Consider the following 23,123-nt stretch of genomic DNA (forward strand, 5'->3'; position numbering starts at 1 on the left):
TACCAAGTATTCAGGAATGCTAGAGAAGGGAAAAGAGGAGAGGGCGTGGCAGTATTGATAAAGGATGATGTTACAGCTATAAATAGAAAGGATTTACTAGCTGGCTCTAGGATTGAATCTATTTGGCTTGAGTTGAGGAACAGAGGGAGAGCGGTTACATTGTTGGGAGCTCTATAAAAAAACTCCCAACAGGGAGGAGAGAAATGAGCAAATTTGTCAGCAAATTTCAAAGGCGTGTAACAAAAATAGAGTAATAGTAGGAGACTTTAATTACCCTAATATAGACTGGGAATAAACACAGTGCTAAGGTTAGGGAAGGAGAATAATTTCCGAGATGTGCACAGGAGAACTTTATCGATCAATACGTCTCCGGTCGAACAAGGAAGGGAGAAGTGTTGCATCTGGTTCTGGGAAATGAAGTAGGACAAGTGGAGCGTGTTACAGTAGGAGATCATCGAGCTAACAGTGACCACAACATAATCAGTTTAAAGTAATTATAGAACGAGACCAGAAAATATCAAAGGTAAAATTGCTAAACTGGGGAAGAGCTCATTTCAGTAGGGACCTAGCACAGGTGGATTGGGAAAAGCGATTGCAGGGTAAAGCAGTAACGCAGCAATGAAGGGCATACAGTGAAGAGATAGTTCAGGTACAAACTAGGCAGATTCCTTTGAAGGGAAAAGGTAGAGCATCCAAAGCTAATGTGCCCTGGATCACAAAAGAAATTTAAAAAAGTTAAAATAAGACAGAAAAAGGAGGCTTGACAAATGCCAGGAGCAAAATTCAGTTAATAAACAGGAAGATTATGGAAAGTACAGGAGGGAATTGAAAAAGTTAATTATGGGAGACAAAGAGAGGTTACAAGAAAAGATTAGCAGGCAACATTAAATTGAACCCTAAAACTTTTTATAAACATATAGTGTAAGCAGTTTTCTAGGGAAAAAGTTGAACCTATTAAGGACCCAAAGGGAAATCTTCATGTGGAGGCAGAGGACATGGCAAAATTATTAAATGAATACTTTACATCTGTCTTCACAAAAGGAAGTGGATGATGTGAAGGTTACACTAAAAGAGAGGGAAGTTATGGATAAGATAATAACAGATAGAGAAGACATACTAAAAAAAAATCAGCATTATTGAAAGTTGGTAAGCCACCTGGTCCAGAGGGAATGCATCCTAGGTTACTGAAAGAAGCAAAGGTAGAAATAGCAGAGGCATTGGTCACAATCTTTCAATCCTCATTGGATACAGGAGTAGTGCTGGAGGACTGGAGGGTTGCTAATGTTATACCACTTTTCAAGAAAGGGGAGAGGGCTAAACCAGGAAACTACAGGCCAGTCAGCTTCACATCTGTGGTGGGAAAGTTATTGGAAACCATCATCAGGGACAAATTGGACTTTCACTTGGACAGGCATGGGTTAATCAAGGAGAGCCAGCATGGATTTGTTAAAGGCAAATCGTGTCCGACGAACTGGATTGAATTCTTTGACGAGTTAACAGAGAAGTTTGATCAAGGTAGTGCAGTAAGTGTTGTGCATATATGGACTTGCGGAAGGCATTCAACAAAGTGCCACACCAGAGGCTTATTAAGAAGCTGGAAGCCCATGGAATTAAGGGGAAAGTGGCAGTATCAGTAATGCCAACTTCTGCAATTTAATCGCGAGACACGCGATTTTTAATGAAAATTCTCCCCAACTCACGATGCCATTCATAAGTCTTAATTATTATTTTGGCTGTATTAATCTTGCTCACTGCCTCTTGTAATTGGCTGCTGGGGACACGTGGGTTAGGTCAGGGGTTCTCAACGAGCGAAGTGTTGTGTCGCCCTCTGAGAAGCAGCACGTGCTGCAGGCAGCAGCTGTCGAGGAGCCAAGCTCAGCCATTAAGAGTTGTTGAGAGTTTTAGCAGGATGTCTGGTCGCGATAAAACTGGCGAGAAAGGAAAGGACGTGCCAAATCAAAGACTTGTTCATCCAGAGCCGGTCTCCAATTTCATGTCGGCCGCATTCACCGGCTACTGCGCAAGGGTCACTATGCTAAACGTTGTCTGGGCCGGAGCCCCCGTCTATCTGGTCACTGTTCTCGAGTACCTGACCGCCGAGATCCTGGAGCTGGCAGGCAACGCAGCCCACAACAAGACGACGACCAAGATCGCCTCCCATCACCTGCAGCTCGCCATCCACACGACAAAGAGCTGAACAATTTGCTGGGAGGGGTCACCATAGCCTTCACAACAACTTCGCAAGCGAGGGGAAAAAAAAAAATCAAAACAAATACTCCAAGACAAAAAAAAAGTTGTTGAAAGAGGCTTCTCGTATCGTACGCAAATAGTGCTGCAGATGTTCGCGATCATGTGCTTCGGCGTATCTCCCCTGTCCGAGGTTTCCTTCTGCCTCTTCTTCTGATTTTGCTACATTTTTGCATTTGATTCATTATCGCCAAGAAAGAGTTACACGGCGACGTATTCTCTCGCCTCTCGGGATCCCACAGCAGACCAGGCAAGAAACTTTAACCTCCCCCTCCCCAAGAGAGAAAAAAACACATCATCCATACTCTGCTGGCCCTGCACAGTCCGGGACCGGCCTTTCCAATGTTAAGTTTCGCGCATGGGCTTAAAGGGACCACACACCCAAAAAAAATTAGGGGGAACATTGCTACTGACTGTTCCTAAATTCTACATATGCAGTTGAATTGTAGCCATTGCTGCTATATGGGTTTATATTTTGTGTTTGCTTGTAGCACAAACAACGTTCCAATAAATTAACAGCCATTCTAACACCTAATTTCAATCTTTCCTGGTCTGTTGCGGTTTAATTACACTGGTACATTGAAGAGTGTTGAACACTGGCTTACAGGTTATGTTATCTGAAAGGAGGAAATTAATTGGCCAGAAGTCAAAACCAACAACAACTTGCATTCATATAGCACCTTTAACATAGTAAAGCTTCCCAAAGCGCTTCATAGGTGCAATTATCAAACAAAATTTGACACCGAGCCACATAAGGAGATATTAGGGCAGGTGACCAATAGCTCAGTCAGAGGTAGGTTTTAAGGAGCATCTTAAAAGGAGGAAAGAGAGGTAGAGACACGGAGAGGTTTAGGGAGGGAATTCCAGAGCTTAGGGCCCAGGCAGCTGAAGGCACGGCCGCCAATGGTGGAGCGGGATGCGCAAGCGGCCCAAATTGGAGCATCGTAGAGATAAGAACATAAGAAATAGGAGCAGGAGTAGGCCACACGGCCCCTCGAGCCTGCTCCGCCATTCAATAAGATCATGGCTGATCATCGACCTCAACTCCACTTTCCCGCCCGATCTCCATATCCCTTGATTCCCCACGAGTCCAAAAATCTATCGCTCTCAGCCTTGAATATACTCAAAGACTCAGCATTCACAGCCCTCTGGGGTAGAGAATTCCAAAGATTCACAACCCTCTGAGTGAAGAAATTCCTCCTCATCTCAGTCTTAAATGGCCTACCCCTTATCTGAGACTATGCCCCCTAGTTCTAGACACTCCAGCCAGGGGGAAACAACCTTTCAGCATTTATCCTGTCTATTCCCTTCAGAATCTTGTATGTTTCAATGAGATCACTTCTCATTCTTCTAAACTCCAGAGAGTATCGGCCCATTCTACACAATCTCTCCTCATAGGACAACCCTCTCAACCCAGGAATCAATCTAGTGAACCTCCGTTGCACCGCCTCCAAGGGAAGTATATCCTTCCTTAGATAAGGAGACCAAAACTGTGCACAGTACTCCAGGTGTGGTCTCACCAAGGCCCTGTACAATTGTAGCAAGACTTCCTTACTCTTATACTCCAACCCCCTTGCAATAAAGGCCAACATGCCTTTTGCATTCCTTATTGCTTGCTGTACCTGCATGCAAGCTTTGTGTTTCTTGCACTAGGACACCCAAATCTCTCAGCACCAACATTTGAAAGTTTCTCACCATTTAAAAATATTCTGTTTTTCTATTCTTTCTACCAAAGTGAATAATCTCACATTTCCCTACATTATACTCCATCTGCCACCTTACTGCCCACTCACTCAGTCTATCTATATCCTTTTGCAGACTCTGTTCTCCTCACAGCTTACAGTCCCACCTAGCTTTGTATCATCAGCAAACTTGGATACATTACACTCGGTCCCTTCATCTAGGTCATTAATATAGATTGTAAATAGCTGGGGCCCCAACACTGATCCTTGCGGCACCCCACTAGTTACAGCCTGCCAACCTGAAAAAGACCCGTTTATCCCTACTGTTTTTTCTCCATTAACCAATCCTCTATCCATGCTACCATATTACCTCCAACCCCATGAGCCCTAATCTTGTATAACCTTTTATGTGGCACCTTATCGAATGCCTTTTGGAAATCCAAATATACTACATCCACTGGTTCCCCTTTATCTACCCTGCTAGTTACATCCTCAAAAAACGCTAATACATTTGTCAAACACGATTTCCCTTTCATAAAACCATGTTGACTCGGCCTAATCATGTTATGATTTTCTAAGTGCCCTGAGACCACTTCCTTAACAATGGATTCCAGCAATTTCCCAAAGACTGATGTCAGGTTAACCAGCCTGTAGTTCTGTTTTCTCTCTCCCTCCTTTCTTGAGTAGCAGTGTTACATTTGCAACCTTCCAATCCGCTGGGACCAATCAAAACTATCTCTTCAGCCACCTCTTTTAGAACCCTAGGATGTAGGCTGTCGGGTCCAGGGGATTTGTCAGCTTTTAGTCCCATGAGTTTCTCTAGTACTTTTTCTCTACTTATATTAATTACGTTAAGTTCCTCACCCTCATTAGACCCCCACCATTTTTGTTTTGCTTTTTGTGTCTTCAACTGTGAATACAGATACAAAATATTTGTTTAACGTTTGTGCCATTTCCTTATTCCCCATAATAATTTCTCCAGTCTCAACCTTTAAGGGACCAACATTAACATTTGCTACTCTCTTCCTTTTTACATACTTGTAGAAGCTCTTACAATCTGCTTTTATATTTCTTGCTAGTTTTCTCTCATTCTATTTTTTCCCTTTATCAATTTTTTGGTCATCCTTTGCTGGTTTCTGGAACTCTCCCAATCCTCAGGCTTACTACTATTCTTCGCAACATTATAAGCTTCTTCTTTCAATCTAATGCTATCCTTAACTTCTTTAGTTAGCCACGGTTGGATCACTTTTCCCGTGGCGTTTTTGTTTCTCAATGGAATGTATTTTTGAGAATTATGAAATATTTCTTTACATGCTAGCCACTGCTTATCTACCGCCATACCTTTTAATCTATTTTTCCAATCTACTTTAGCCAACTTGCCCCTCATACCCATGTAATTGGCTTTATTTAAGCTTAAGACTCTAGTTTCGGACTTAGGCATGTCACTCTCAAACTTAATGTGAAATTCTATCATATTATGATCACTCTGCCCCAGAGGATCCTTTACTATGAGATTGCTAATTAACCCTGTCTCATTACACAATGCAAGATCTAAAATAGCCCGTTCCCTGGTTGGCTCCATGACATAGTGTTCTAGGAAACTGTCCCGAATGCATTCCATGAACTCACCCTCCAGACTACCTTTGCCAATTTGATTTGTCCAGTCTATGAAGATTAAAGTCACCCACGATTATTGCATTATCTTTGTTACAAACTCCTACTATTTCGTGATTAATATTCTGTCCAACGGTACAGCTACTGTTAGGGGGCCTATATACACGACACCCACCAGTGTTTTCTGCCCCTTCTTATTTCTTATCTCCACCCATACTGATTCTACTTCCTGATCTTCTGAGTTGAGATCCTTTCTCTCTACTGTCCTTATGTCATCCTTGATTATCAGGGCTACTCCCCCTTTTCCATTCTGCCTGTCTTTTCGAAACCCTGGAACAATTAGTTCCCAACCTTGGTCACCTTGCAACCACGTCTCTGTAATTACTATCAAACCCATTTATCTCTATTTGTGCCACAAGTTCGTCTATCTTGTTACGAATGCTTCATTCATTCAGATAAAGAGCCAATTTAAGTTTTTTACCATTATTCCCTTTGACCTTATTCTCTGCTGCACTGCTATTAAACTCTGTCTCTTCCTGACACACACTGCTCATTTTTACCCAAATTGCTAAACTGCTCTATTGCCTTGACCTTTCTCATCAGATGTCTAAATTTCTTCTCACCTGACCCCCCCCACCCACCCTTTTTTAGTTTAAAGCCCGAATTATTCGATTCGCCAGGACGCTGGTCCCAGCCTGGTTGAAGTGGAGCCCATCCCGATGGAACAACTCCCTCTTTCCTCAGTACTGGTGCCAGTGCCCCATGCATGGAAACCTCTTCTTCCCACACCACTCTTTGAGCCATGCATTTAATTCTCTGATCTGCTTGACCCTATGCCAATTTGTGCTTGGCTCAGGTAGTAATCCAGAGATCATTACCCTCGAGATTCTGCTTATTAATTTAGACCCTTGCTTCTCAAACTCCCTCAGCAGAACCTCATTCTTAGTTCTACCTACGTCGTTGGTTCTTACATGGACCATGACAACTGGATCCACCCCCTCCAAGTCCTTCTCCAGCTACGAGGAGATATCCTTAACCCTGGCAGGCAACACAGTTTTCAGGACTCTCTTTCGCGGCTGTAGAGAACGGTATCTATCCCGCCTGATCTCGGAGGGTTGTAGGGCTGGAGGAGGTTATGTTCCAGAAAGAGTAACGGTCAAAAGCGAAGCCAGCCTATGAGTGATGCTACAGCAGGGCCACCGATCCACCTACTCCTAGTTCTTAGGTTATGTCAGTAATCTGTTAGTGACAGCCAAATGCGCTTCCTGTCTGGGAGCAATGGTTGTGAAATGCACTTCCTGTCCAGGAGCAACGGTCAGCAAGGGGTCAGGTCAGGAAAAAAAGAGCCACTTATGATTTCTATAGAAAATCTCGTTTTTTTTTTTTTTTTTTTTATAAAAGAGTTTGTCTTCTGATTTATGAGGCAGTGAGGTTGGCAATATTGTGGTATGGATAGAAAATTGGCTCAGTGGTAGGAAACAAAGGGTAGTGGTGGGTGGATGTTTTTCAGACTGGGAGGTGGTTTGCAGTGGTGTTCCCCAAGGGTCAGTTTTGGGTCCATTACTCTTGGCAATTTTTATAAACGACCTAGACTCGGGTGTAGAGAGCAGCATTATAAAGTTTACAGACGATACGAAACTTGGCGAAGTATAGATCATGCGGAGGATAGTTAAAGGCGCCAGGCTGAGAGACAGGATGGTGAAATGGCCAGGAGCATGGCAAATTCAATGTGGAGAAGTGTGAAATGATGCACTTTGGGAGGACCAATATGGAAAGACAGTATGCTATAAATGGCACGTTTTTTAAAAGTGTAGATGAGCAGAGACACCTTGGTGTCCATATACACAAATCCTTAAAGGCGGCAGGGAAAATTGATAAGGTGGTCAAAAATGCTTGGGTTACTTGATTTTATAGATAGAGGGATAGAATATAAAAGCAAAGTGATCATGCTAGAACTTTATAAATCATTGGTTAAGCCTCAGCTGGAGTATGGTGAACAATTCTGGCACCACACTTCAGGAAAGATATAAAGGCATTAGAGAGGGGACAGAGGAGGTTTACTCGGATGTTACCAGGGATGAGGGACTTCAGTTATGAAAAGATGTTGGAAAAGTTAGGACTGTTCTCCTTGGAAAAGAGAAGGTTAACGAGCTAATAGAGTTTTTCCCCAAGATGAGGAGGGGTTTTGGTGTAGTAAATAGGGGGAAAATATTCCCTCTGGCGAGTGGGTCAATAACCAGAGGTCATAGATTCAAAATTATTGGAGATCTCTCTAGAGGGGCGATGAGGAGAATTTTTTCCACTCAGTTGTCGGGATCTGGAACGCTCGACCTGAAAAGGTGGTGGAAGCCGATTCAATAAATTATTTTAAAATAGAATTGGACAGGTACTTGAGGATGAGCAACGTACAGGGTTAGACAAAAAGCAGGGATGTGGGACTAAACACGACTGCTCTTTCAAAGAGCCGGCACAGGCACAACGGGCCGAATGGCCGCGTTCTGTGCTGTAAGTTTCTACAAATCTATTCTATGAATCTATGGATATGGGGAAAGAGTGGGGAAGTGGGATCAATTGGATTGCTCTTCGAAAGAGTTGGCGCAGACTCGATGGGCCGAATGGCCTCCTTCTGTGCTGTACTATCCTATGATTCTAGTGTTGGGTGAGTGAGGATTGTCGGCCAGCACAGAATGAAAAATCCCTGTTCATCGAATAGGGCTGTGGGGTCCTTAACACTCATCTGAGCAGCAAACATCTCGGTTTAATGTCGCACCCGAAACACAGCACCTCAGATAATGCAACATATCCTCAATATGGATTCAGCCTAGGCTGGGGCTTAATTGCACAACCTTCTAGGTCAGAGGCAAAACTACGGTCCGTGAAATAGTTCTTCCTCATGCAAACACAAAACACCTATGTATTTATTTGATTGTCACAACAGTAGGTTTAAGCATGAAAGGTCAAGTTTGTAGAAAGGTTTGCAGGCTGCACCATATTCCCTTTTTGACAGAAGAATAGTGTGGAAGCATAAAGGCAATTTGGAATGGGGAAGAAACAGTAAATAGAGAGGGGGGAAATAAATAAAAGGCCAAAAAAAAAACAAATACATTTTGGAAAAAATACCAAATTGCTGAAGTGCAACTGAAGTGTTAAATATAGTTTACAGAATTCAAAACTGATTCAGTGACTAAATTCTCAATGCAGACAATTAAAAATGATTGCAATGTAATTTAGATGCATGAATAGCACGATGCTATTTTAACATTTCACATGGTTGAGTCTGCAATACTGGATGCAGTGATCACTTGTCCATGTGCATTTACACTTAACAAGTTTCTACATAATAGAACTGAAGTGATAGTGACAAAACAGGCAACATGAAGATGAAAATACCATCCATCACAGCCAAGTTCAATTAACCCTGCTGAACTTACTACACGGGGAAATGGCTTCACTTACGGCACTACAAATGTAAGTTTAAAAATTACAGTCTCCCATTATAAACAGAAGTTTCAAAATAACATGATCATCAGTGTGTAGAAAAAGGGTAACCTATTCCTTTTTTTTTAGTGCTGTGGATGATCCAATTGTTGTTGGGTTGTGGGAGGATGGATAGGGGTGTATCGGAGATAATACTGTTGACAATTAGATCTTTGAAGATAGCTTTTAACTGGCCAGACAGCAGTTTTTGCAAAACTGCTTCCACCTACAAAACAAACTGTGCAAACTGGGAGGCAGAAAGAAAAAGGTAAGTGATTGGAGTTAGAATACTAAGGCAAAAGGTTAGAATAGGGAGAATATCAATTAGAAAAAAGACACAGAAAAGGGAATAAGGGAGAGAGGAAAGGGCAAAAGTACAACAGGGCAAGCAGAGGTAAAGGTTATAAAAATGTTTATGCAAAATTGTGTTTTAGTACTTAGTTTATTATATCATTACAGTAGGCTGATACCTGGGATGGCAGGAATGACGGACGAGGAGAGATTGTGTCAATTGGGCTTATACTCACTGGAGTTTAGAAGATTGAGAGTGGATCTCATCGAAACCTATAAAATTCTGTCAGGCCTGGACAGACTAGATGCAGAAAGGATGTTTCTGATGGCCAGGGAGTCCAGAACCAGGGGTCATAGTCTAAGGATAAGGGGTAAGCCATTTAGGACTGAAATGAGGAGGAATTTCTTCACCCAGAGAGTGGTGAACCTGTGGAATTCTCTACCACAGAAGGCAGTAGAGGTCAATTCATTAAATATATTCAAGAAGGAGTTAGATATCGTTCTTAAGGCTAAAGGGGTCAAGGGATATGGGGAGAAGGCAGGGACAGGGTACTGAATTTGGATGATCAGCCATGATCTCATTGAATGGCGGAGCAGGCTCGAGGGGCCGAATGGCCTACTCCTGCTCCTATCTTCTATGTTTCTATGTAAGGTTATTGCTTAAGTGGCTTTAATACATCAAGTATTTTTTCCAGTATCATGGAGTACAAACTAAAAATAAACAAACTCCCCAAGACCGAGTTTCTCTGAAGCTGCTGGTACTCAAAGGTTAAACAGAGAGTGTTGATGACATCAATGAGAACACTTGCTTTGAGAAATTTGCTTAGCCAGGCACAGCAAGATCTGAATTATCATGCACTGTTGAAAATAAAGAATCCTGGAGTTAATCATTGTATCTCTACTAATCTTAACACATTGTTGTGTCATGCAAATCTTTCAAGTTCGTTCCCCAATGAGGTCATCAGGTCTCTCACTGATGAACAAAAAAAAAATCAGAAGAAACATACGTAACGTATTCTTAAAGCCTCGTGGGATTAGTATATTAATTTTCAATATACTGTGCTACACATTTTTATACATATCTAAAGCATTGTAAAGGATCCCATCAATGTTTATCTAAAGAGCACAGAAACAATAAGCAGTAGTCAGCATGGATTCAAAGACATTTGCTCATGCCGCGAGTAATTCACTGGAATTCTCGGAGGTGGTAACTAAACTAATGGATGAAAGCTTTCCAGCAGATATAATTTAGCTGCATAAAAGTTTTGCATATAAAGATTTTAAGAAAGGTTAAATCTCACTGAATTAGATGGCAAATTAGTTCAATGAGTTGAATACTGACAATAAGCAGATGATAAATAGAAAAATCACTAGCTATGGAGTAGCAACTAATGGCGTTCCACAGGGGTCTGGTTTGGGTCCCCTGCTGTTCACACTGTCACATAGAATAATTATGAAATTTGCTGAAAATACAAAGCTATGTGGCCCTATGATGAACACAAGGGACACTGATAAGATTCAAAGGCATCTGTTTCAATTAATTGGATGGGCTAAAGAACAGCAAATAGGATTTAAATTGGATAAATCTAATTGAAACTAGGTGAATGAAATGTGCATATAGAATGAGCAATTTTTTTTTTTTTTTTTTTTTATAAAAGGGGCAAATACTCAGTTGACTGCAAGTTACTACAAAAAAAACGATATCGTAAGCATACAATACTGCCCCAAATTTGTCTTTGGGGCAGTGTCACGTGCCCACGATATAGCTGCGTTCTTTGTAGTAACTTGCAGAATACAAACCAAAAATTAAAAAGCAGCATATAGAACTTGAATAGAGGCAAATGTCGGTCACAGGTCCACCATGGGAAATAGAGAAGTAATTGACAACCACTGAAAGCTTCTAGTCATTATGAAGCCATTATCAAAAAGGTTAATCAAGAACTAGGATGCCTCTCAAAGGCATTTGAAGTCAGAACAAATTATTCAAGCCTTGTGTAGAATAGATCATGGATGAGGTAACATTTCGAACAGTATGTACAATTTTTGGCACCTTGTCTTTAAAATAACACTGATGTATTGGGAGTGCTCAGAGGAACGCAAGTATAATTCTGCAATCTAGGAGTTTTAAGTTATGAAGACAGACAACACTGAACTGAATTCTAAAATGGTAATAAGGCTTAGTTAATGTAGGTAAGCAGACTACTTAACATGGACTGTCAGCAAAGAGCTAACGAACACAAGTAAAATTTAACCAGCCTCAGGCAAAACTAAAGGTTAAAAGCAACCCCCCAGAGTACTGGATATATGGAACAGATGGAAAAAGCACTGTGTCACAACTCCTTCAAAAAAGAACTAGACAAATATTGTATCTGGTTAGGAATAGCACTGAAAGTTAAAGATAACTAGATAGATAGATATCAAATAATCTGTGAAACATTAGTTTCAGTGCTGCCATCTGTGGTGTTGGTCAGGTTTGAATAGTGGGAATGTGGGGATGAAGAGATATTTTAGAGTTTCATTGGATCACCTTCAGCGTTCTAGGAGAAATTATGCGGCGTTTTGCTCCAGAGATTAAATATATGCAACAAAGTCCAAGATGTGGGATATAATCCTATCTTTGTTTTAGAAGTGGATTGATCTGTTGTATATTTCCGGTATCTTCTGTTTTTATTGCCGGATAGATTGTACCCAGTCTGTGGAAGCAGCCAGTTTATGAACCAAATGTCCTTTCCTCACTGACAAAAGGTCTTCGACCTGAAACGTTAACGCGGTTTCTCTCTCCACGGTTGCTGCCTGGCCTGCTGAGTTTTTTCCAGCGTTTTCTGTTATTTCATCCTTTCCTCATTCTATACTTGGCTGTTAATTGAATTTTACATAATTTGTCACAATTTGGCATGAGATGTTGGAATATTAATGTTAGTACAAGAGTTTAAAAACCACAAGATTGAACTCATCACCAAAAAGAGCTCTAGGACGCAATGTGGATTCCGTAAGAATTCTTCTCACAACCTGGAAGACAGCTTAAACTAGGTACAGTAGCACTCTACAATAACTAAAGAAGCTGGAAGGCAGGCAGAATAACCTCACTTCCAAGCTAAAGTAGGGATCTAAAAGCACACCCACTGCCTTCTAGCACTGAACAGGCCTCCAACCTCATATCCTAGCACCCATGCTCCAGCTACAAAGAAACAGGCTAGTCTGTGCTTCTCAGCAACTTCCCTCCAGCAAAACACAGGGTCCGTCTCCTCAACTGACCTGCCAGCACTCTCATATTTCAGGCTCCCCTTCAATGAGCCAAGCTGATTAATAGGCCACCAGCTTTCGGAGGAGTGCACATGCACCATGCAGACCTCACACTTCCAGCAGTATCTTCACCTTCCCCAGTCAGGCCTTGTCTGATGAATCCACAATACTGTTGAATCTGACCTCAGGAGCAGTTAGCTAAATGAAAGCAGCTCCTAAATGCTCCTTTAGGGTTGCTAAATCTTGCCACAGAAGATGGCCAAGCAGGAGCCTTTCTGAAGCATAGTTCAACACACATCTCCAATTCCCTTCTCAAACTTAATCAACAGAAATAAAGCCCCTCAAAAAGGAAACAATATTCCCTCCTCCTTACAGATACACCCCGAGAGACAGCTCCATGTCAGTAGTAACCAGACATGAGAGTATAGCTGCAAGTCCTAGGAATCCCATAATTAATCTTCCCTAGGGACCAAGAGACTCTACATCAAGCACACATTTCTCACAATCCATCAATGGCTAAGCCACCAACCCAAGCAAACCTCAATTACAAAAAAATAAAGGCAAGGACCTTACCTCACCCCTATCCTATAGATTCGTACCTCTTTTCAATAATAATGACTACAAAATTCTGGCCATATTGGACGCGGTAGCCTTCAAACTATTCCATCCCATCGGAGCTCTCGGAAGAGGAGGAGCAGAAGGAACGAGGCATGCCGATCGAGAACATTAGGGCCCCGATTTTCCCCGAGCCGTTGGGTGGGGTTTCAGGCGTTGGGGGGGGGGGGGGGGGGATCCCGAATTTGGGGTCCCAACACCATCCCGCCCAAAACCCCGCCCCACACAACTTTCAGGGGCGGCAGGTACCTGCCCCACACTGGGACCTGCCGAAACCAGGCGGGAAGGGATTAGTGCCAATTAACTGCCTGTTAACAGGTAGTTAACAGGCAGTTTTTAGCCTAATCCCTATTTTGAAGGGTGTCGTGTGGGATTCCCGACGGCTCCAAACCACGCCAGGTTAGAGTAGGCGGGCCGTCGGGTTGAAAGAGTTGGAGGGGTCGCGATGTCGGTGCTCAGGTGAGTGATGGGTGCATGAGTGCAAAGGTAAGTGTGTTTGGTGTGTCTAACGTGTGTAAAGAACTTTTACTTACCTGTACTTACCTTCACAGCCTTTCTTCCTCTAGGCGTCGGGAGCGCATCACTCAGCCGGAACTTAAAGCTGAGCGGCTGCGATGTGAAAAGTGACAGCCTTCAGCTTTTAGTGCTGCTGAGATTTCTAACTGAGTCTGCGTAGAAGGACTCAGCTTAGAAATCAGAGTGTCATTGTTTCACAGCTTCAAACAGCTGTGAAACACTGATATTTCATCTGTCAGAAATCTTGACGGATGAAATTGCAGTCTGTGACGTCACCTGTTGCCGGGTGGCCCTTAATTGGCCTGCTGAGCCCGCTGGGCGGACTCAAGGTCAATCAAGGGAAAATTGCGCGGATTGACCGGACGTCGAAGTAGGCGGGTCAAAAACCCGGAAGTTGAAGTCCCGCCTTCTTCCCGACAGGTTCGGGAAAATCGACCCCTAGGAGTCTATTTAACATGGTTCACTACTGCAGTAGCACCAAAACCTACTGCTATCAATGTATGCTCCTGCAAATACTAGGTACAACTGCACCAACATGCAAACCCAGTGTACAATCTTTAAAATATACAAAATTAATCGAGAAAATTGGATAAAATGATAAATTTAAGCTATCTATATATTTAAAGTCTTGCACATAGTTCCTGCCTACAAACCTTACTTCTTCCTATGTAAATACTTATAATGGAAATTCTATATCATTTTATTTCTAATTATTTTGAATTATTTAATATTTGGCACCACTTCACAATTCTTTTCAACTAACCAGTGAACATCTCCTAGCATTGCTCACAGCAAGTCAGAGGATATAATATTTTAAGGATATCAGTGTTATGCTTTTGGGGCGATTTATTTATTAAAGGGCAGTAGTGAGAATGGAATTTACAGACTAAGATTGGGGGAATTTATTAAATTAAGGGCAGCAATGGAATACACTCCACTGGCATTTCTTCACTTATAAGATTGATGGCACTGAGTATTTATTTATTTATGAATTTGAAGACTGGGGAGATTTAATTATGAAAAAGCATGGTAGTGGGAATATATAATTTATATATAGGGATTATTTTTTTATTTAAAATCTGGGCCATTTATTTATAAAATATGAGAGCAGTGGAAATGGAATTAATATACTGTACATAAAGATGGAGGGATTTACTTATAAGATGCTAGCATTCAGAATTATTTTTGGAAGGATGAAATTGCAAGAACTGGTTATTTATTTCTAGATACATCGAGAGCAGGGAAGTGAAAAAGAATGCAAAAAAATTGTTTCAGCTGCTGAGGGATCAAGGGATATGGGGAGAAAGCAGGGACAGGGTACTGAATTTGGATGATCAGCCATTGTGATATCCGAGTGGTAAGGTCAGAAACTGAGAGAAGTGAGATATTAGGAACAAACCCCAACTGGTTATTTACACGGTGTAGCAGAGAAACATCTCTTACCAGCTGGAGGCAAGGCACACAATTCTTACTGCACGAGCACAAGATGGAGGAACAACCTCTCAGTCATACCCATAATGCAATGCCAAATTACCGTATTAACTGGTGTACCAGGACATTGAATACATGACCCATTACCTTAAATACTGGTGAATGTAAACCCTTAATATTTGGCTCCATCTGGTGGATAACTTAAACATTACATCCCAGATTACTATAGCCATGATCTCATTAAATGGCGGATCAGGCTCGAGGGGCCGAATGGCCTACTCCTGCTCCTATCTTCTATGTTTCTATGAAGTCAAAAGACTGCAGCATCTAAAATAATTTTTCCCGGTTTTCCCTCTCCCTCACAAAATGTAGGTTTGCCGCTCTGAGATGGGAGGTTTAGAGATAGTAAACTACTTACTTATTTCTGACACAGCAGGAATTATTTATTTACTTTACAGCCAAAGCAAATGGCATATGGCACAAATGAATTATTTAATTTGCTCAATTACAGAGTCAAATGTAAAAAAAAAGAAATCCCTCAAGGTGGCAAGTAATTTAAACCAAGGGGCAATGGTAAATAACTAAATATATAAATCATAGAATGGTTACAGCACGGAAGGCGGCCATTCAGCCCGTGTCGACTCTTAGCTAGTCCCACTCTCCCACCCTTTCCCCGTAGCCCTGCAATTTTTTTTCCTTCAGGTACTTATCCAACTCCCTTCTGAAACCCGTGATTGAGTCCGCCTCCACCACCCTTTCAGGCAGTGCATTCCAGATCTTAACCACTCGCTGCATAAAGAAGTTTTTTCTTGCATAGCCTTTGGTTCTTTTGCCAGTCACCTTAAATCTGTGTCCTCTGGTTCGCGACCCTTCTGCCAATGGGAACAGTTTCTCTCCATCTACTCTGTCCAGATCCCTCATGATTTTGAACACCTCTATCAAATCTCCTCTCAATCTTCTCTGCTCCAAGGAGAACAACCCCAGCTTCTCCAATCTATCAATGTAACTGAAGTCCCTCATTCCTGGAATCATTCTCGTAAATCTTTTCTGCACCCTCGCTAAGGCCTTCACATCCTTCCGAAAGTGTGGTGCCCAGAATTGGACACAGTACTCCAGTTGGGGCCAGACCAATGTTTTATACAGGTTCATCAAAATTGCCACACTTTTGTACTCTATACATCTATTTATGAAGTCCAGGATCCCATAAGCCTTTGTAAACTGCTTTCTCAACCTGCCCTGCCACCTTCAACAATTTGTGCACCCCCTTGGAGATTGTACCATTTAGTTTATACGTCCTCTCCTCATTCTTTCCCCTAAGATGTATCACTTCACACTTTTCTGTGTTAAATTTCACCTGCCATCTGTCCGCCCATTTCACCAGCCTGTTTATATCTTCCTGAATTCTATCATTCTCCACTATACGTCCAAGTTTTGTGTTATCTGCAAATTTTGAAATTGTACCCTGTACACCCACATCCAAGTCATTAATATATATCAAGAAAAGCAGTGGTCCTAGAACTGACCCCTGGGGAACACCACTGTATACCTTCCTCCAATCCAAAAAACAACCGTTCACTACTAAATATATCAGTAAATAATTCACTCTCGGGATAAAATTTAAATGAATTGAATAGAGGATACCAGCATTAAAAAGGATCCAAATTGCCTTAAATAAAAATCTAGTATACATAAGTAATAAATAGGAGGTAAAGGGGTACTAAAATAAAGTTAACAAAAAACAAGACTAATTAGTTACAAATTAACCTGAAATCAAACTAAATCCATCTACTAAATATAATCCAGATCAAGTAATTCTTTTAAATCTAGAATTAAATTACAACTAACAAATAAATAAAAATGAGAAATGGCAGTGCAGGTTGTGTGTTGGGACTTTAATATGTGGCAGTTTGTGAACAGTGAGACTGTCCCGGATTGCCACATCCACAAGAAATTTCTCTGCCTTGATACACACCAGCTCAGAGTCCTTGATTTGGAGTGCGAGTTAGTGACACTCTGACACATACGGGAAGGGGAGGAATTTGTGGGTAGTTTTCTCCAGAGTACAGTCACACCGCAGAGGAAAGCACTGGTGCAGGAAGGGGAGAGAGTAATCGTCGGTCAGCAGAGTAGAGGGAACGGAGGGGAGATAGAGGAGGAGGTCCCGCAGACACTGGCCCTGTCCAACAGGTACAATGTACTTGATACTGTGAAGCTAAGGAGAAAGACTGCGGAGAGGAAAGCCATAATGCTGACCTAGGCGCTGTGGAGCAGGAGGCTGTCTAAAGGGGGTTGAGCAGAATAGAAATGTAGTAGTTAGAGCGGATTCAATAATCCAGTTGTCGTGGTCCATGTCGGGACCAATGACATAGCGAAGAAAAGGGAGGAGGTTCTACTGAGGAAGTATCAGCAGTTAGGAGCTAAATTAAAAAGCAGGGCCTCAAGGGTGGTAATCTCAAGATTATTACCCAAGCCACATGGTAATTGGCATAGGGACAAACAGATCAGGAAGGTGAAGATGTGGCTAAAGGAGTGGTGCGAGAAGGAAGGATTCCATTTCATGGGACACAGGCACCAATCTTGGGACAGGAGGGCCTTGTACCATTGTGACGGCTGCATCTTAACTGGGCTGGGACCAAGGTCCTAGCAGAAGGGATAAATAGGGTGGTATAAAGGACTTTAAATTAATAAATGATTGGGTGGGGAGGGGGGCTCAGTCAAAAACAATAGTAACAATTATAGGTTAAAGATTTTTTTAAAGGGCTAAGAGCAGAGTTCAGGTCAGAGACAGTGATATCGTTACTCCAGATGAAAGGAATAATAAAATAACTAAAGTAGTTACAGCAGGAGTGACAAATAAGAAATGTGTTAAACGGTGTGAGAAAGCATCAGGGCAGAAGGACAGGTTAGGGTAGGGTCCCTTGCCCAAATAAAAGTTTTATATACTAACGCACGGAGTACAAGAAATTAGAGACTCAAATACAGCTTAGAGAGTATGACACGATAGCCATTACAGAGACATGGCTACAAGCTGGTCATGATTGGGAGTTAAATATTCCAGGTTGTAAGGTCGTTAAAAAGGATAGGGAAACTGGAAGAGGAGGAGGAGCAGCCTTATTGATTAAAAATACTATTACAACATTAGTAAGAGAGGATATAGGTATGGGAATGCAATCAGCGAAGACTCAAAGGTTAGAATGGAGAAATAAGAGGACTTAAAATTGTAATGGCAGTTGGCTACAGGCCTCCCGATAGCAGCAATGAAATGGCAGAATGGATTAATTCAGAGATTAGGAGAGGCTTGTAGCAAAAGCAAAGTTGTTTTAATGGGAGACTTTAATTTTCATGTAGATTGGAAAGAACGGAGTACCTCAAGTCAGAAAGGTAGTGAATTTTGAGAGTGCATTCTCTGGAGCAATATGTCCTTGAACCAACAAGAGGGCAGGCCATACTATAGATTTAGTAATGAGTAATGAGCCAGACTTAGATGAATGTTCCCTTATGTTAGATTAGTAACTAACAGCGATCAGAATATGATCGCATTCAATGTTAGGTTTGAAAAGGAGAAACTTAACACAGTTACTAAGATTCTAGATTTTGGTAAGGTTAACTTTTACGGGATGAGACCGAGACTGAAGATGGTAAACTGGTCAAAACTGTAATCGGGTAAAATTACTGATGAACAGTAGGGCCTAGAAATTCACTTGGGCGCGGGCAGCTCGCTCGCGCCCAAAAGTTAGCGCTGGGCGGGGAGGCATTAGCGCACGCCGTATATTCGTCTTCTGCGCCCCAATTCGGAAGCGGGCGCTATACCAGGGTGTGCTCGCCTCCGTTTGGGGTGCTGCAACTGAATATCGGCGCGCTAGTTGCCGCAGCGCCACCCGATGCGGTGCGGCAGGCTGCGGTACTGCAGGCCTCCTCCTTCTCTTAAGGGGGAGGTGCCTGCAACGGCCGGAGCCCCGATCGCGAGTGCCGGCAAAAGAGCCCGGCACAACGGAGAAGTGCCGGGCTCCACGGAAACCAGCCGGCAATGCCGCGGGGGGGGGGGGGGGGGGTGGCGGTGGAGGAGGCCGGGGAAGGAGGTGCGGGCAGGCGGCCGCCGAAAAAGCGGCCGGCCGCACCTTCAGCTTTAAAGCGCCCCACTATGGCAGCAGGACGGCCCCGTTTTCTGTTCGCTGTTTGCGCCCGCTTCAGAGGAGGCGGGCGCAAATAAATATGGGGATCGGCGCGGTTTCGGGGCGTTACGGGCCACCACGCACACCGATGACGTCATCGGTCCCGGCGCAGCACTAACGGCTACCGCCGCCAATACCGCTGCACTCAATTTCCGCGCTACCACCCCGCCGGCGCAAAAGACCTCTTTAGGCGCTAAGTGGGCGCAAGGCCCACTGAATTTCTAGGCCTAGGTGTTCAAAAAAGAATTTAGCTTTAATACAGGACCAATGTATAGCTCTAAGGGGAAAAGAGCCCTACTTACCAAATAAAACAACCATGGTCAGCAAAGAGGTGAGAGAGAACATAAAACTAAAGACAAGAGCATATGAAAGGGCAAAGAATGGTGTAAATCCAGGGGAGAGATATATAAAGAACAGCAAAGGAAGAAAAAGACAGATAGTAAGAGCTGCAAAAATGGAATACCAAAAAGAAACTTACAAGGGATACCAAGATTAACACATATTTACAATTCTATTCGAAGAAATGGGATAGTCAAGGGTAATGTGGGCCCTTTATAATACTGCAAATTAAAATAAGGAAATTATTGTTGAATAATTACTTTGCCAGTTTTCACAGAAGAGGAAGAGGATGATATACCTGACATTCCAGGGAAATGAATAATGAATCAAGGATTGGAACTCACTAAAGTTAACGCAAACAAGAAAACAGTACAGGTAGACTACCTTTTATCCGAACTTCCGAAAACCGAAACCCTCTAAAAACCGAAGGTTTTTTCGTTCAGCGTACGACATGACCAGAGTGGCGCACGACCCCGACCCCCGCCGCCGACCCCCCGTGGACCCCCACCGACCCCGACCCCCCCGCGGACCCCCGCCGACCCCCCCCCCCCGCCGACCCACCCCCGACAAATTTCCCAGTCTTATAAAATACCTTCCGAAATCCGAAATTTTCCGAAAACCGAAACACGGCTGGTCCCGAGGTTTTCGGATAAAGGATAGTCTACCTGTATTAGAAAAAAATAATGGCACTAAAGACGGACAAATCCCCAGGACCAGACGGTTTCCACCCCAGGGTTTTAAAGGAAGGTGAGGAAATTGCACACACTTTGGCCATAATTTTCCAAAGCGCTCTCTATTCAGGAATTGTCCCTTTTGATTGGAAAATAGCAAATGTAACTCCATTATTTAAGAAAGGTGCACGAGAGAAGCCATGAAATTATAGACCTGTTACTCGAACATCTGTTGTGGGGAAGTTATTGGAATCTATAATTAAGGACAGAGTGACTGAGCACTTGGAGAAATTGGAGCGGATTAGAGAGAGCCGACACGGATTTGTAACGGTTAGGTCATGTCTAACGAACCCAATTGAATTTTGAGCAAGTAACTAAAGTAGTAGATGGAAATGTCTATGGATGTAATTTATGTGGTCTTCTAGAAGGCATTTGATAAGGTTCCACATAAGAGACTGTTAGATAAAATTAAAGCTCATGGAATTGAAGGCAAATTATTGACCTGGTTAGGAGATTGGTTAGGTGGTAGAATACAGAGAGTAGGGATGATGGGTATGTACTCAAATTGGAAGAAAGTGACTAGTGGTATCCCACATGGAGCTGTGCTAGGGCCTCAACTATTCATAAGAACATAAGAAATAGGAGCAGGAGTAGGCCAATCGGCCCCTCGAGCCTGCTCCACCATTCAATAAGATCATGGCTGATCTGATCCTAACCTCAAATCTTCTACCCCTCTCCATCCACCCGAACCCATGTGATCTCCCGGGAGAGGCGAAAAACCAGATAAAAAAACCAATGGCCAATTTGGGAGGAAAAATCTGTGAAATTCCTCTCCGACCCATCTAGGCGATCGAAACTGGTCCAGGAGATCACTCTGTCCCTATATTTTCTACAGTACTTACCTTCTGTAAAGGCGATCTCCACCCAGCCAGGAACAGGAATAAAACCATCTCCTGAAATCTAACAAAGAATTAGAACACAAGAAGTAGGAGCAGAACCAGGCTACACGGCCCCTGGGCCCACTCCACTACCCACAGGGCCATGACCATCTGAACCTAGACTCATGTCCAATTTCCTGCCCGCTCCCCGTAACCCTTCATTCCCTTTACTTCTAAGAAACTATCTATTTCTGTTTTAAATTTATTTAATGATGTAGCTTCCACAGCTTTCTGGGGCAGCAAATTCCACAAACCTACCACCCTGAGTGAAGAAGTTTCTCCTCATCTCAGTTTTGAATGAGCAGCCCCTTATTCTAAGATTATGCCCCCTAGTTCTAGTTTCACCCATCATTGGGAACATCCTCACCGCATCCACCCGATCAAGCCCCTTCACAATCTTATATGTTTCAATAAGATCGCCTCTCATTCTTCTGAACTCCAATGAGTAGAGTCCCAATCTACTCAACCTCTCCTCATATGACCACCCCCTCATCCCCGGGATTAACCGAGTGAACCTTCTTTGTACTGACTCGAGAGCAAGTATGTCTTTTCTTAAGTATGGACACCAAAACTGTATGCAGTATTCCAGGTGCGGTCTCACCAATACCTTGTACAACTGCAGCAATACCTCCCTGTTTTTATATTCTATCCCCCTAGCAATAAAAGCCAACATTCCATTGGCCTTCTTGATCACTTGCTGCACCTGCATACTAACTTTTTGAGTTTCGTGCACCAGGACCCCCAGATCCCTTTGTACTACAGTACTTTCCAGTTTCTTGCCATTAAGTTATTCACTATATACTTAATGACTCAGATACACAATAGAGAGCCATATATTCAAGTTTGCCGATGACACAAAGATTGGTGGTATAGTAAGTAGTGTAGACGGGAGCATAAAATTACAAAGGGCCATTGATAGATTAAGTGAATGGTTGAAACTATGGCAGATGGATTTCAACAAAGGTCATCCATTTTGGACCAAAAAAAGGATAGATCAGAGTACAGGAAGCCTCTTCTTACCGGCACCTAAATATCCAGAAATCTCCCAACAGGCAAAATTCAGGAGTAGGTTCAGGTAAGTTTTACTATATATTAGTGGCCGTGTAACCGGGGTTCCTGCACCTGTGGCCGTGCAACAGGGACTCCTGGATCTGTGGCCGTGTGACCGGGACTCCTGCACCTGTGGCCGTGTACGGGGCTCTCGTACCTTGGTAAGTATACCTCTCTGTAATCCGGACTTTTTGATCAACCGGCACCACGCCGGTCCCGTCGGTGCCGGGTAAAAAAAGTTTCCTGTATTATTTAAATGGTGAAAAGCTAGGAACAGCAATTTAGAGGTCCATGTACACAAATCACTAAAATGTAGCAGTCAGGTCCAAAAACTAATCAAAGGCAAGTGGAATGTTAGCCTATATAACTAGAGGGCTAGAATATAAAAGGGAGGAGGTTTTGCTACAGCTGTACAAAACCCTGGTTAGACCACATCTGGAGTACGGTGTACAGTTCTGGGCACCGCATTTTAAAGGAGATGTTGGCCTTGGAAGGAGCACAGTGCAGATTCACCAGAATGTTACCAGGGCTTCCACTGACTTGAATGGAACTGAATATCGGATGGGGCGTATTACAGGCGGCCAATGCATTAAATAGAGAAAGTCTGGATGTGAATCACAAGAATGACATCCCACAAAAAACAATCACTGTTACAAGAGAAAATGTGAATCAATGTTCACTGTTGCATCGATCATAAATGGACATACAACGGATTTAAAAAAAACAGGAAATTTGTTGCGAAATTATGGTCTGAACACACAAGATTTTAAAGAAGCAATACTTCCTTTATGTACTGTGCAGCAAAAACCCATTACTGTTTTAAAAATATCAAAAATG

At 42.7% G+C, this 23,123-nt stretch overlaps 1 protein-coding gene across 4 annotated transcripts in view; it reads right to left on the bottom strand.

Annotated features, from left to right (window-relative positions):
- taf1b (TATA box binding protein (Tbp)-associated factor, RNA polymerase I, B) overlaps nucleotides 1-23,123 on the bottom strand; it is a 102,655-nt gene that overhangs the window by 57,347 nt on the left and 22,185 nt on the right. Inside the window, exon 2 of one of the 4 annotated variants that reach the window (XM_085996338.1) lies at nucleotides 21,201-21,258. The exons of the other annotated variants lie outside the window; for them this stretch is intronic. Within the exon in view, the coding sequence (XP_085852464.1) occupies nucleotides 21,201-21,248 (48 nt within the window). The 5' untranslated portion in view covers nucleotides 21,249-21,258. The remainder of the gene's footprint in view (nucleotides 1-21,200; nucleotides 21,259-23,123) is intronic. 4 annotated transcript variants of the gene reach the window in all.

This window comes from Somniosus microcephalus, chromosome 9 (assembly GCF_052327205.1).
Source record: "Somniosus microcephalus isolate GS21.2 chromosome 9, FLI_Smic_1.0, whole genome shotgun sequence".
Taxonomy (NCBI): domain Eukaryota; kingdom Metazoa; phylum Chordata; class Chondrichthyes; order Squaliformes; family Somniosidae; genus Somniosus; species Somniosus microcephalus.